The sequence below is a fragment of the Danio rerio genome, chromosome 24, assembly GCF_052040795.2.
Source record: "Danio rerio strain M-AB ecotype USA chromosome 24, GRCz13ab, whole genome shotgun sequence".
Taxonomy (NCBI): domain Eukaryota; kingdom Metazoa; phylum Chordata; class Actinopteri; order Cypriniformes; family Danionidae; genus Danio; species Danio rerio.
Window position 1 is genome coordinate 42,723,489 of NC_141044.1, and position 14,448 is coordinate 42,737,936.

Genomic DNA, 14,448 nt, shown 5'->3' on the forward strand with positions numbered 1-14,448 from the left:
GGTTGTCGTGCACACAATTCAAAATAAAAGTACGGTATAAGCAAAATAAGTAAACAATTTAACGTATGTTGTTTTTTTCCCACACACTCGTGACCCACTGAAAATGTTCCCACGACCCACCAGTTGAGAAACACTGGTTTAAGACATATCGTAATCAGTTTGTCCAAAATAAAGATTTGAAGATCTCAGATTGTCACGACTGGTGTCCCACAAGGTTCCGTACTGGGTCCACTCCTGTTTATCATATATCTATTGCCTCTTGGTGACATTTTCAGAAAATACAATATACACTTTCACTGCTATGCTGACGACACTCAACTCTACCTATCCACCAAGCTGTCTAAAACAAAACAGACATGTGCATTGTTCGCATTCTGAATGTATTTAACTCTGCTAAATTCTACTAAAACAATATCAACTATGAAACGCAGAGCAGATTTAGACCTCATCTATAAGTGCATCTAAATGGACATTTAATGTGTCAGCGGAAGCTTTTAGCCTTAAAACACACATAATCCACATCATCCACCCAAAGCGTAAATGATCCAACACTGAGGCTGAGTGTTTCCTCCCAAATCAAGCAAATGAGCTGCTTCAATCTTCATAAAAAATCTAAAAATCAATCACTTCTACAGAAATCATAACCAGCCTTCAAAAAACCCCATCAGACTCATATGAATAAGCACATACCCAAGTGAGAAGATGCTTCCCGCTGGACTTGACTTGTCAAATATACTTGAAGAATAAAGTTTAGAAACTGAGAGTTGAATCTGGTAACATGGGTTGTTTCCTCATGCAGGATATTTCCTCTGTCTGATCATCTGAAGCAGTGGTCTCACACTAATGAGAGCATCCCTGTTTATCTGCTCTGCCCAGTGACGAGGAGACTTTCTGGGGTCTGTGGTTTTGTGGGTATTGCCTGGTCAGTTCTTCAAAATTTACTTACAGTCAGCAATAACCAGCAGAACTCAAAGAGTCTCTGCCCTCTGGGCTTCACATGGAAAACAAAGAAATATTGTTGCATTTGTGCATACGTTGACAAATCTTTGCATAAGGCTGTGGTCTGTAAAAATGTATTAATATTTGTTTCAAGCAGTGGCGGACAGCAACCGAACATTTCTAAGCATCTGTATTTTATCTGAGTGTTTTTACTTTAGGAAGCCTTTACTTTTACTTCACTACATTCCAAAACATGCATTCATACTTTTTATTTCAGCTTAGTTCCTTATTTATCAGGGGTCCACAGCTGAATGAACCAATAACTATTCCGGCATGTGTCTTACTAAGTGTGTGTCCTTCCAGACACAAACCTATTCAGACACACACTAATTAAGGGTGTCACGATCCTCCAAATCCTCAATTTGATTCCAATTTCGATTCTAAATTCACGGTTCGATTCGATTTTCGATTATGAATAATTCATTAATAAATAACAAATTAATTATTTGTAGCCTACCGTTTAAACTACCTGACCTGCATGGTCTTTGTTTTACCCATAAACAAACCATAAAGTAAATGAATAAAGGCAAGATACACACATAATTACCACCTGTCAATCACTTTTTCTGCGGGACTCGTGAATAGGCAGTGATCTGTGTCGTTATAATGGCATCGGTAAAAAAGACGCACAACCGTAAAAGTACAAGTGAGTGAAAGATTGAAGCAGTCTACTGACCCGCTGACTGCCTGGACCCGCTGTCTTGAGCGCATGACTGTGTGTGCGTCTGTGTCTGTGTGTGTGTCTGTGTGTGAATGAGTGTGTGTGGTTACGTGATGTGCGTTTTCAGCGGTAGTGAGGAAGGAAGGCTGCTCAGAAACGCTACACGCCAGTGTGGATGTGGATCGTTGTCGTTCTAAAATGCCATTTAAAAACTAAGACCTATTAGTGTAAACAGGGCCTGAGTGTGTATTTTTCGCTAGCGGATTTGCTACGGGACGGGGCGGAGGATCGTGATGCGCCCATCGTCTATCGGCCCAACCCTAACACGTACATAGCAGAGCTTGCAAACTGTGTTTTGTCAACATAACTCACTGGAAATCCAAAATACTTCCACACCGGCGACTTTATTGAAAGAGGAGAGGGTTTAAGCTCTGTCGACGGGTCTCCTGCGTCTGCAGTTCAACAAGCACTTCAACAAGCGTTTTTTTTTTTCGCGCTTGGCTAGCCAAGCTGACGTGACATGGGGGCGTGGCAGCATCGACGATTTTTTTTTTTTGATTCGATAATCGAAATTGAGCATAAATTTCGATCAATTTTGATTTAAAATCTAAATCGAGACACCCTTAACACTAATACACTATGCACAATTAAGTTCATCTAATTCCCCTATAGCGCATGTGTTTAGACTGCGGGGGACACACAGGCAGAACATTCAAACTCCACACAGAAACAGCAACTGACCCAGCTCGAACCAGCGACCTATTTGCTGTGAGGTAATTGTGCCACCGTGCTGCCCCAGTCATTGCTGTGTCATTTTGAAGGGTCATAAATGTCGCCATTTTCCCTTGTTTCGTGCTTTTATATTTTTGTAATTCAGTTTTTTATTTCCGAAAATGAAAATTTACAATTTTTTACAATCAGATAGAAAAATACTTTTAACAGATATTACCCCATATATATTTCCCATCCCCCCACCCCATCACACACACATCAGGAAACACAGAATAACTATAGTTTAGACCAAGCTGGGTGAGGCAGTGGTGCAGTAGGTAGTGCTGTCGCCTCACAGCAAGCAGGTCGCTGGGTCGCTGGTTCGAGCCTTGGCTCAGTTGGCGTTTCTGTGTGGAGTTTGCATGTTCTCCCTGCCTTCGCGTGGGTTTCCTCCGGGTGTTCCGGTTTCCCCCACAGTCCAAAGACATGCCATACAGGTGAATTGGGTAGGCTAAATTGTCCGTAGTGTATGAGTGTGTGTGAATGTGTGTGTGGATGTTTCCCAGAGATGGGTTGAGGCTGGAAGGGCATCCGCTGGGAAAAAACTTGCTGCATAAGTTGGCGGTTCATTCAGCTGTGGTGACCCCGGATTAATAAAGGGACTAAGCCAACAAGAAAATGAATGAATGAATAAACCAAGCTGTTCGATAATTTACATTAAGTTGACATTCGTAGCATAAGATGAGGGTTAAGTGTCCAAGATTTCTTTGACGTTGCATATATAGATTTTCCATACCGTAAGAATGTCCACTGTTTCGTGCTTTTATTTCACATTTTGCACAGATTAATGTTACTTGATGGGTTTGTCTGTCTGTTCTTTGTTTTTCTATGTCTGCAAAAACTATTATTAAAAAATATATATAAAAAAACAGTGTCTATTAATCTCTCTGTTAAACAGCACTTGGGAAATATTCAAAAAAGACTTAAAATTACACAGCAGGGCTGATACATTTCTCTTCAATATACACACAATAAAATAACAATTTCGCTGCTTGTTTAAACTGCTTAACACAACGATTTTTTTGGGACAACTTAATATATTATGCTCGATCCACTTCAGTTTGTTAAGGTAACTGTGTTGGGATAATATGAATGTATTGTGTGTAACCCTGCATGTTTAACAGTATATCAAACACAAATAAAAACAGTAGTGTGTGGAACAATGGAACGACAAGAACTTCAGATCATTTCCCCCACGACAGACATTCCATATGATCTGACCTGCATTAATTTCCTGTCATATTTTCAACAAAGGCTGAAAGAATGCAGAGAATGTGTGTCTGATTTGTTTTCGATTGAAGAACACAGACAGAAGGATCAGACATCCTCCTGCAAGCTTCACATGAGTCTTTCTTAAGTATTTCTCTGTGTTTTACCTTGACTGTTTGCTTCTTGGCACCTTCATCTTCATCGGCCTCCTCGTGTTCTCGGACGCCCTGTGTGAGGTTTGTATAGTTGGCCAGTTTGTTGAGCAGTGAAGACACCATGGGATTGCTGTCCATCTCCTCCTGAAAGAGTTAAAGGTCATGCATTTGATGAAAGGCTCCAAACCGGCAAACACAAAACAACTTCTTTCAAACCTCAGTAAAAATAAATGTAGCAGGCGAAGTCAAAGGACGTAATGACAGCTTTGTCCGTCCCGAAATCATAAAATTATACAAAAATAAAATTCATGACCCTTGAATTGCTTTATTTGTGGTCAGAAACATGAAAAGGGGAATGTGGAAAACAGAGTAGAGAAAAGCCAGATGTCAAATATAGTGTTGAAAAAAAAACCTTAAGGTTTGTTTAGACTTGAATGGATGTGAATAATCCCACAAAACACATCAAGATTATATTTGGAAATTTTTTTTTGCTTTATAATAAATTCAGCAAAAATAGCCAAAACAATTTTTTTTGAAGCGAAATATAATTTTTCATTTCAAAATAATAATATAAATAATATAAAATATGATAAATAATTTACTAGAATTGTCCGAGCATTATTATGCTGGTATTCTTTAAAGCCACTTTGGATAAAAGTGGCAATAAAATAAAATAAAATAAAATTAAATTAAATTAATTTAAATAAAATACTAAAATTTTGTAAAAAATAAAATAAACAAAAAGAAGAAAAAAATATATTTTTAAAGAAGTCAGAATAACAAATGTTTTCATTTATTATAATTGAAAATAAGATTTATTTATTATTATTCGACCAAATATTGATTTCTTTAATCATTTGAAGTTGTAATAAAATAAAATAAAATAAAATAAAATAAAATAAAATAAAATAAAATAAAATAAAATAAAATAAAATAAAATAAGAATTTTAGAATAAACTGCCAACTTATCCAGCAAATGGTTTACACAGCGGATGCCATTCCAGCTGCAACCCATTACTGGGAAAAAATGTAATAATATATAAAAAAAAGAAAATCGAATACAATTGAATTAAAAATAAATAAAATACAAATAAATTAAAGTTAAATAAAAAAATAAAATAAATAAAATACAATTTAATTAAAAATAAATAAAATACAATAAAATAAGTAAAATAAAATAAAATAAAATTTAATTTAAAAATACAACAAAATGAAATAAAATAAATAAAATACAATTTAAATAAAAAATATAAAAATAATAAAAAATAAATAAAAATACAACTTAATTAAAATAAATAAAATACAATTAAATAAACCAAAATAATACAATATAATTAAATAAAAATAAAATAAAGAATAGGTCAGAATAACAAATGTTTTTATTTATTCTAATTGAAAATAAGAACTATTTATTCCACCAAATATTGATTTCTTTAATCATTTAAAGTTGAAAAAAAAAATGAAATAAATAAAACAAAAATAAAATGAAATAAAATAAAGACAAATAAAAAATACATAAAAAAGAATATTTTATAAGTCTTATTTGCTATAATTACAAAAATAATTATTTATTAGTATTACACCAAATATTGATTTTTTATCATTTGAAGTTGTAATAAAAAAAATAAATAAATAAATAAATAAATAAAATAGGTTACGCTCAACAAGTTTTATCAGTTGTTGTGACAGAAACTTTAGATTTTTTTACTCTTCTGTTAAGAGTAAATAAGAAAAATAAAACAAATTCAATAAAATCACCAATTATAAACATCATTTTTATTGTACTGTTAATGAAAAATATCCTAAATTAATATCAAAACAAATATTTAAAATTCTTGCGAGAAAATAACATTAAAGACAGTACCTCGAAAAGTGCCATGTTTTTCCCATCATACAGATTCCCCTTATCATCATCAGTGTTATTGATGAACGGGCTGCTTTCCCGAGGGTTTCCATCGCCTGCATTAAATGAAGACACAGAAACAGAGAGAAACGACATGATTACAGATGATGTGCACTAAAATGCTGTTTGCTTACAGAAGCGAGAGGTTATTATGGTGTGTTATAGTGTGTGTGTTATCTTTTTTGTAAATCAGGCAGAAGCAGACTCGTATCCATTGGCGCAGGTCAGATGTAATGATTTTCCTATAATTAGAGCATGATGGCGATCGATGTGTTTCGGTTCACTGGACAAACACTGACATTCAGAGCAGCTGTCAGCAAGAGTAAAGCACTTATAAAAGCTCAAATGTATAGCTTAAACATGCAATTAGTCGGAGGTGGACGCCACTGATCCGCCAGCGCTTCTGCGTATATATAGATGTCAAATTGTAGTGATTTTAAATACACATCTGGACTGATCTGCGTCACTATAGGATTTAAGTTCAGATTACAGTGCTTTATTTATTTCCTCAGACCTATCATTCAGCTCAGATTTAGAGAGAGGCTATTTCTGAAATGGAAATTGTGTAGATTTACAATGTTCATTCAGAAATTGGCATCCTTCACAAATTTTAAACGTGATTCAGTCAAAAGAGCCGATTCATTTACAAATAAAGAAAGTGAATCTCTTTGAGTGAATCATTGAATCACTGACTCAAATGATTCATTCAAAAATAGATTCATTCAAAAAGGAAACACAGCATGAACAAATGTTCCGTTTTTTGCTTTATTTGGTACTATTTTTACTGGTAAAATACACAACAGATTAGATTCATTAATTAATTTATTAATCCTCAGACCTAAAAAAAGACAAATAAGTAAAATCAGGAAGTACCATGTTAAATTAAACATAACAATTGTTGAAAGATTCAACTTTAAACTTCATTCAGTCGAAAGAGCTGGTTCATTTGCAAACAATGCAAGTGACTCTCTTTATAAGTGAATCACTGAATCCCTGACTCAAATGATTCATTTAAAAAGGAAACACATCAGTGTTGCTCTGAGATCCACAAAGGTTCAATTTATGTTTTGTTTGGAACTACTAGTAAAAACCACTACAAAGATTACATTGATTTATTAATTTGCTTGACCTATTCTTTCAACTTTTATTTAGAGAGAGACCATTTCTAAAATTAAAATTGTGTAGGTGTAAAAATGTAAAAATTTTTATTTAGAAATTAACAGTTAACAGAGTTGGTAACATGTTAAATTGATCAGGAAAAAATCAGTGAATGAGTGAACTTTAAACTTAAATCATTCAAAAGAACTGATTCGTTTACAAACAAAGCAAGTGACTCCGTTTATGAGCAAATCACTGACTCAAATGATTGATTCAAAAAAGAAACACCTCAGTATTGCTCTGATATCCACAAATGGCTATTATCAAGAAGTAAAGCGCTTATATAAGCTCAAATGTATAGCTTAAACATGCAATTAGTCGGAGGTGGACGCCACTGATCCGCCAGCGCTTCTGCGTATATATAGATGTCAAATTGTAGTGATTTTAAATACACATCTGGACTGATCTGCGTCACTATAGGATTTATTTTCAGATTACAGTGCTTTATTCATTCCCTCAGACCTATCATTCAGCTCAGATTTAGAGAGAGGCTATTTCTGAAATGGAAATTGTGTTGGTGTAAGATTGACTATTTTTATTTAGAAATTGGCTTCATTCACAAAATTTAAAGTTGACTCATTCAAAAAAGATTCATTCAGTCAAAAGAGCTGAAGTGACTCTCTTAATGAGCAAATCATTGAATCACTGACATTCAAAATTAGATTCATTGAATAAGGAAACACCTCAGCATTGCTCTGAGATAAACAAAAGTTCTGTTTCTGCTTTTTTGGAACTATTTTTACTGGTGAAATACACAACAATAATGAGATTGCTTTATTCATTTCCTCAGATCTATCATTTCAACAACAACAACAAAAAAAGACAAATAAGCATATCAGGAAGCAGCGTATTAAATAAAAAAAGAAATAAAAAAATAGTTGAAAGATTAAACTTTAAACTTGGTTTAGAGAGCTGAATCGTTTACAATCGTTTACAAACAAAGCAAGTGACTCTCTTTATGAGTGAATTATTGAGTCACTGACTCAAATTATTAATTAAAAAAACTTAACTCCTCAATGTTGCTTTGAGATCCTGAAATGTTTTCCGTTTCTGCTTTGTATGACACTATTTTCATTGGTAAAACACAAATATAAGAGGTGGGCAAACTACGGCCTGCTGAACAACATCATTTAGCCCATGAAGGAGTTTTTAAAATGCTGCTTCTAAAGGATTTGGCTTCAGAATGTATTGCAGTATTGCAGGCGGTACAGTTAGCACCAACAGCAGAATTAGAACACGCTCTCAGATATTAGAATATCCTCAATACTCGTTAATGAGAGGCTGTTTCAATATGTGCTCTTTAATGCATCCTTGTGTTCTCGTGTAACGTCACCATCAACAACCAAAGCTGAGTTCCAAAACTCAAAACCGCTACGGCATGAAAGAACCTGTATGTGTTGTTGATATCGAGGATGAATCGATGCAGACATTAACGTGGTACTTGCTTTTGAAGTCACTGTGGCTAAATAGTGTTGAGAAGTACAGCATTTTATATCTACTTATTTTTAAAATTCAGATATAACTTATTTATTTCAGTAGTTTCCCTAAATGAAACGGTGAAAGTTTTTGCTTACATGAAAATCTTTAAAAAATCCATTTATTTGCTGAAATTTATTAGTATTGTGTAAAGTATATTTGTAAGGCTTTCGTGTGTGCGTTATATAAATTGGCACTCCTCGTTTAAATTAGCAGTCCTCGATTGCATTTGATTAATCAATCGGTTTCTGTTTGCATTGCTTGCTGGTTTGAGCATTTGATTTCTCATTTGAGAATGCATTTTGATTTATAATTTAATAGTTTAATAAACAAACAAAGCAAAAGATACATTTTCTTGTTAAAACAACAACAAAAATAACTTTTTTCCAATGCACTGACACAAGATGCTCGGTTAAAATAAAACATGTGCCTGTTTAACTTTCTAAACAGCAAAGTCCAATGGTTTGTTTAATGTTAAACTGAAAAAATTGTTTTGGAAACCTGCCGGCAGCTACAAATGTGACGTTCACTAACTTGAACATCCATCAAAATCTCTGCATGATTATGCAATGAAACCACAAGATGTTCTAATGTGAATGTGAATTATTCTCACACAGCCAGAAACAATAGTGCATTTGCAAACCAGCCTGAAACTAGCTCACATTTATGCTATAACATGCATTAAGGCTATGATCCAGCATCTGAAAGCTCAAAGTGAAGCTAAAATCACAGCTCACACACACTTCTGACAGCGTGCTTCATGGGAATTGAACACTTGGTGTGTTTAGCATCATGTTTTTAACAGTTAAGCTACAATTTACCACTCAACCTGAAGAAAACACACAGACTAAAACAGTAAGAGAGATGGTTATTTATTTTAATTATGTAGAATCAAAGCAGCCACAATGATGCGTGAGCTCATTGTAAAACAAACACAAAGTCCAACAGCATTGGATGTGTGATGAAGCAGTAAGAATGAGCTATAATTCAAGTTATGAAAGCAAAAACATGCCAGGTATTGTTTGTAAATAGAATGGCATTTTAATTTCACATATTTAATAATATATAATTATCATTAACATGTTGTTTTAATGAACAAATAAGTATCCTACTAAAGGTTTAAACGCATCCAAAGTTAGAAAACATTGCAATTGTCTTAGAATATACATATTAGCAATGCAATATAATATTATTATCATTTTGCAAAGATTTCAATATGAATCACTTGAATCAATTCAGTGATTCTTCAGGTCTGTAAGCCCCTCCCTCTTTCAATAAGCAAACTCTGTTGTGATTGGTCAGCTGAGCAAGTCTGTTTTGATTCGTCTATCGGTCTCTGAATTGGGATGTCCATTTCAGAGTGTGCATATGTTGTGGGAGGTGGGGATTATGCAAATGAGATACTTTGATCGTGTTGTAAATTCAGTAAAAAGAGCCAATTCATTTACAAACAAAGCAAGTGGCACTCTTTATGAGTGAATCAGTGAATCACTGACTCAAATGATTCATTTAAAAAAGATTCATCCAAAAAGGAAATGCCAGTGTTGCTCAGACATCCACAAATGTTATGCTTCTGCTTTGTTTGTAACTATTTGTTGCTCTGATTCATTCTTTTAAGTGCGAAATTATATATATTTTTAAAAACCCATGTGACCTGCTTTTTAATATATTCATGTGATGATAAAGTTTTGTAATATTACGTAAGCAACAGTGTCATTTTACTAAATATCGTTGTGTAAGTTTGAGTGCAAATGTGACACTGATTTAATACAACAGTCCAACTTACAAAAGTTTACAATATAGTGTAATATGTGTACACAATATTTCCTATTTGCTAATTAAAATAAGATATTGTACTTAAATTAAATTTTGCTCAAAAGGTACATCCAAAGCATCACATGCAATTAACAATATGAAAAATAAGAAGAGCAAGGCAGGGGGAATTGGGGAATTAAATTATTGATTATTATTATAATTATTCTTTATTAATTACTTAATAATACAAACGATTTTTTAATAATAATAAAAAAGTTTAAAGCCAGAGCAGAATATTTGTGCCTCTCAGAGTATTCTACTGAATGAATCAACCAATTTTGTTTGAATCATTTCACTTAATGATTCATTCATAAAGTCGCTGATTTAATTTCTGAAAGAGCAGTACAAACTTAAACAAGTCATGGTATCAGTCTAAAAGCACACTCAGATAAACATGCAAATCTCCAATATCAAACACCCCTAGTTTGCATCATTTAAATTAAACAATTAAAGTATGACAGAAGGTACATTTCAATGCATTACGTTTTTTTTTTTTTTTTTGATCTTTTGAGCTTTGAACTCTGATGATGTTGTGCAGTTTTTGTTGAGATGTACATATGACGACAGCTGTCTATGATACATTATGTTGAATCCCTCAAGACGTGATCTACATTAAAACGACCCAGATTACAGATATGATTATATCACTGCTGACGTCATGGGCCTTCATTGAGCTGGGTAAAACACTGAGCTCTTTTTTATCCGGTGATGGAAACACCCATGGAGAATAATGAGAGAGCAAAACATGAGGAACAAGAAAAAGGATTCGACAAGGAAAAGCAAAGTGCAGGCGCAAAATAGCTCAACTTTACCTTCTACAAGTTTACCTTTTGTCTAGCTGTTGATTACTGCAAATTATTCACAAACACTTCACCAACAAAAAATACTAAATAAATAAATAAGAAAACATCGTTGAAACAGAGAAAAACAAAAGGATGAAGTAATTTTTAACAAATTTTTCTCTAGACTATTTTAATAACAAACTGAATTGAGTTTAGTTTGTTAATTTATAACGCACATTTCAAAACAACAGAAGCTGCAGCCAAAGAGCTGAACAGACTATTACAGCAGAATGAGAACAAACTAAAACACGTACAAAATTTAACATATTGAATCAAAAAAAACTAATGCAAAACAAATATCTAAAATAACAATATAAAAATTATATTTCCGCACAATCCACAAAGAATCAAATAAAAAACTAATAAATAAATAAATAAAACATCACATTTATTTGATTTGGGGTTAAATTATTATATTTATATCACTCATTCATTTTCTTTTTTTGGCTTAGTCCATTTATTAATCTGGGGTCGCCACAGAGGAATGAACCGCCATATGTTTTACACAGCGGATGCCCCTCCAGCTCTAACCCATCACTGGGAAACACCCATACACTCATTCACACACATACACTACTCAATTCCCCTATAGCGGATGTGTTTAGACTGTGGGGGAAACCGGAGGTAACCCACGCAAACACGGGGAGAACATGCAAACTACACACAGAAATGACAACTGCCTTGAGTTGTAACTGCCTTGAGTTGTTTTCTCCGGGTACAGGTGAACTGTGTAGGCTAAATTGACCATAGTGTATGAATGTTAATGAGTGTGTATGGATATTTCCCAGAGATGGGTTGCAGCTGGATTTTATAATTATATATAATATATATTTTTAGCCAAATCTGTACAGGGCGTACTGCTGATGATTTTTTATTATCAGGAAGAAAAAAAAGGAAATATTTTAAGCAATTTCTATTAATAAAAAAATAAAATAAAAGGGATGCACAATATTGGATTTTTGATAATATATTCTGATATATTTCAACACATTTTTGCTGATAACCGATATTCAAATATACATACCAATTTTTTTTTTATTTATTTGTTGGAATCATTTTAAGCATTTTAAAGCAAAAGGGGTATTTATTTATATGCTTAGGACATTGTTTGTTTCAGTTTGAGAGTAAAAAGTCTTGTTTTAAAAAGAAAAAAATATGGATAAATCTTACCCAATAACTAAACTCAACTATTACCTTAATAACTATTGTTAAGCAGCAAATTATGCGTTCATTAAGCTAAAAGTTTTAGTCATAGTTTGATAATAGTGAGCATTGTTAAAATGACACTAACCCAAATTACCTTAAATAAAGTGTGAGCAAACTCTCTCGACAACAGCTGCATGTTTATTACTGGTTAACATCTCTAGAATAATTCATAGTCCAGTCACTATCAGTGTCTTAAACACTGGCAGAACTGGACAACTGGGGTGTTCGTAGCCAAAATTACCAGCTAGTTAATCCAATCAGCGGCGCCGCACTGCATGTCCTTGGCTTAAGACAATTCTCCTGCAGCCTAGTGTTTACAAACACGCTAATTGTGGAAATCATCAAGTCAAAGATCAAATATAGCAATAATCTCAGCCAGACTAAACTACCGAGACTAAAGTGGGCACTGCTGATGACAGCAATGGAGGATTATCAATCAAATAGAAGTCACCTTTCTTCTTTAAATGAAAACCTCATGGATGGTATACAAGGAAGGAAAGGAAATGATGGCTTTAGTCCTTTATTGGATGTCTGTGAAGTCAATAAAACTAGTACTGCTGTTCATTGTTGTGTGCATAGGAGGCATTATATTCTTGGGTTGGTAAAAAACATATATATAAACATAAAAAATCCTTAATTTATTTATAAAAAACTGAATGAATAAAACATTGCAATATGAAAGAAATGATAAAGTAAAACAAATTGAAAAGAAAAACTAAATTAAAAAAACAATAAAACACAAAATAAAAATAGAAAATATTATAAAGTTACTAAATAAAAAAACTTACTAAAATAAATAAATAAAAAAAACTAAAAAAAACATATTAAAATAAAATAAAACAAAATATTTAAAAACAATATAAACTAAAAAAACTAAATAAAAAGCATCTACTATTTAAACTAACAAAATAAAATTAAAATAAATTGATAAAAACTATTAAAACACAAATTAAAAATAGAAAATAAACAAACAATGAAATGCAAATAAACAAAAAAACAAAATAAAAGTTTATTAGAAAAAAAAACTGTAAAATTCTAAATAAATTAAATAGAAAATAAACTAAAACAATTAAATGAAAACAGAGCAAAGTAAAATTGAATTAAAAAATATAAAAATAAAATAAAAACAAAACAAATTTCCCAGTACCGGGTTGAGGCTGGAAGGGCATAAAACATATGCATACGCTGCATAAAACATATGCTGGATAAGTTGGCGGTTCATTGCGCTGTGGCGACCCCAGATTAATAAAGGGACTAAGCTGAAAAGAAAATGGATAAATGAATGAAAATAAAATAATAAACCACCTGAACTATAACAACTCATAGTAACCAACCAATGCAAATCAACATGTCCTGGTGTCACTTGTTCTAAAGGCAGAGCTACAGTGCATCTCACCGTCAAGTCATTGAGTTCATCAAACCCTTCACCCTATACAATCTACAGCCAGTCAATTCAAACTCAAACTTGTCAAACGTCCTACTACATTATGAAGAAACAGTCTACCCTACAACCACCACCGACAGCTAATGCAGAAAATAAAAACTGATACACAAAACACAACAGTAAGAACTTATAGCAAATGTTTCCTTTCCAGGATCACAAAACAAATCAGTACTAAATCTCCTTTTCTGCAGAAGCACAATGGTGAAAAGGTTTTTTCAATGCAGCAAGGGTTGAAATGAGCTTGTCAGGACATTATTGTGAATCATGGTAATAAATGGCCACATTCTCTATTTATATCAGCTAAGCTCGCTCTGGTTGTGAACTTTAAGCGGCCTACAGGAACTGTTTTACACCGGCTGACTCTGCAAGAGATGCTGACAGAAACCGCAATCTCTTTATCCAGCATTTAGAAACACCAAAGTCTGACAAAGTAAATAAGCCCAAGAATAAACGTCTGTAACGGATGCTTTGTCCACAAAAGTTAAAAATGGCCATGATTTCAATTGTAAAAATCTGTAAAAATGCTACAGTAAAAATCCATTATGTTGACATTACTCATCAGTGATGTACATTAGAGTTTAATGTTACATCTAATGTTGATAAATAATGTTTATTCTATTGATTTTGTTTTATTTGTGTTACCATGATGATGTTTGGTAGTTGACAATTAACATAAAGGACTCTGTGCAACTTCTACTGTATCTATTATTATATTTCTCTGCTTGTGGGAAAAGGAGCATTAAATGACTTTTCCATCCTCATATGCTTATGCTTATGTTTTAGGCTTTGTAAAAATGATAGGATGTGTA

The 14,448-nt window shown here is 33.0% G+C and overlaps 2 protein-coding genes across 17 annotated transcripts in view; one reads left to right on the top strand and one right to left on the bottom strand.

The window, feature by feature from the left end:
• Positions 1-14,448, top strand: part of katnip (katanin interacting protein) — a 1,410,884-nt gene that overhangs the window by 281,528 nt on the left and 1,114,908 nt on the right. The gene's annotated exons all lie outside the window — the stretch shown is intronic.
• The window catches only part of slc12a7b (solute carrier family 12 member 7b), a 107,225-nt gene that overhangs the window by 42,465 nt on the left and 50,312 nt on the right, over positions 1-14,448 (bottom strand). For all 16 annotated transcript variants that reach the window (XR_015525282.1, XR_015525283.1, XR_015525281.1 and 13 more), the window contains exons 2-3: positions 5,660-5,754; positions 3,808-3,939 (exon numbers count right to left, since the gene is read on the bottom strand). Coding sequence is in view for 12 of the 16 variants with exons in the window: in XM_087310049.1 (XP_087166175.1) it covers positions 3,808-3,939; positions 5,660-5,754 (227 nt within the window). In the remaining 4 variants the exon portion in view is untranslated. The remainder of the gene's footprint in view (positions 1-3,807; positions 3,940-5,659; positions 5,755-14,448) is intronic.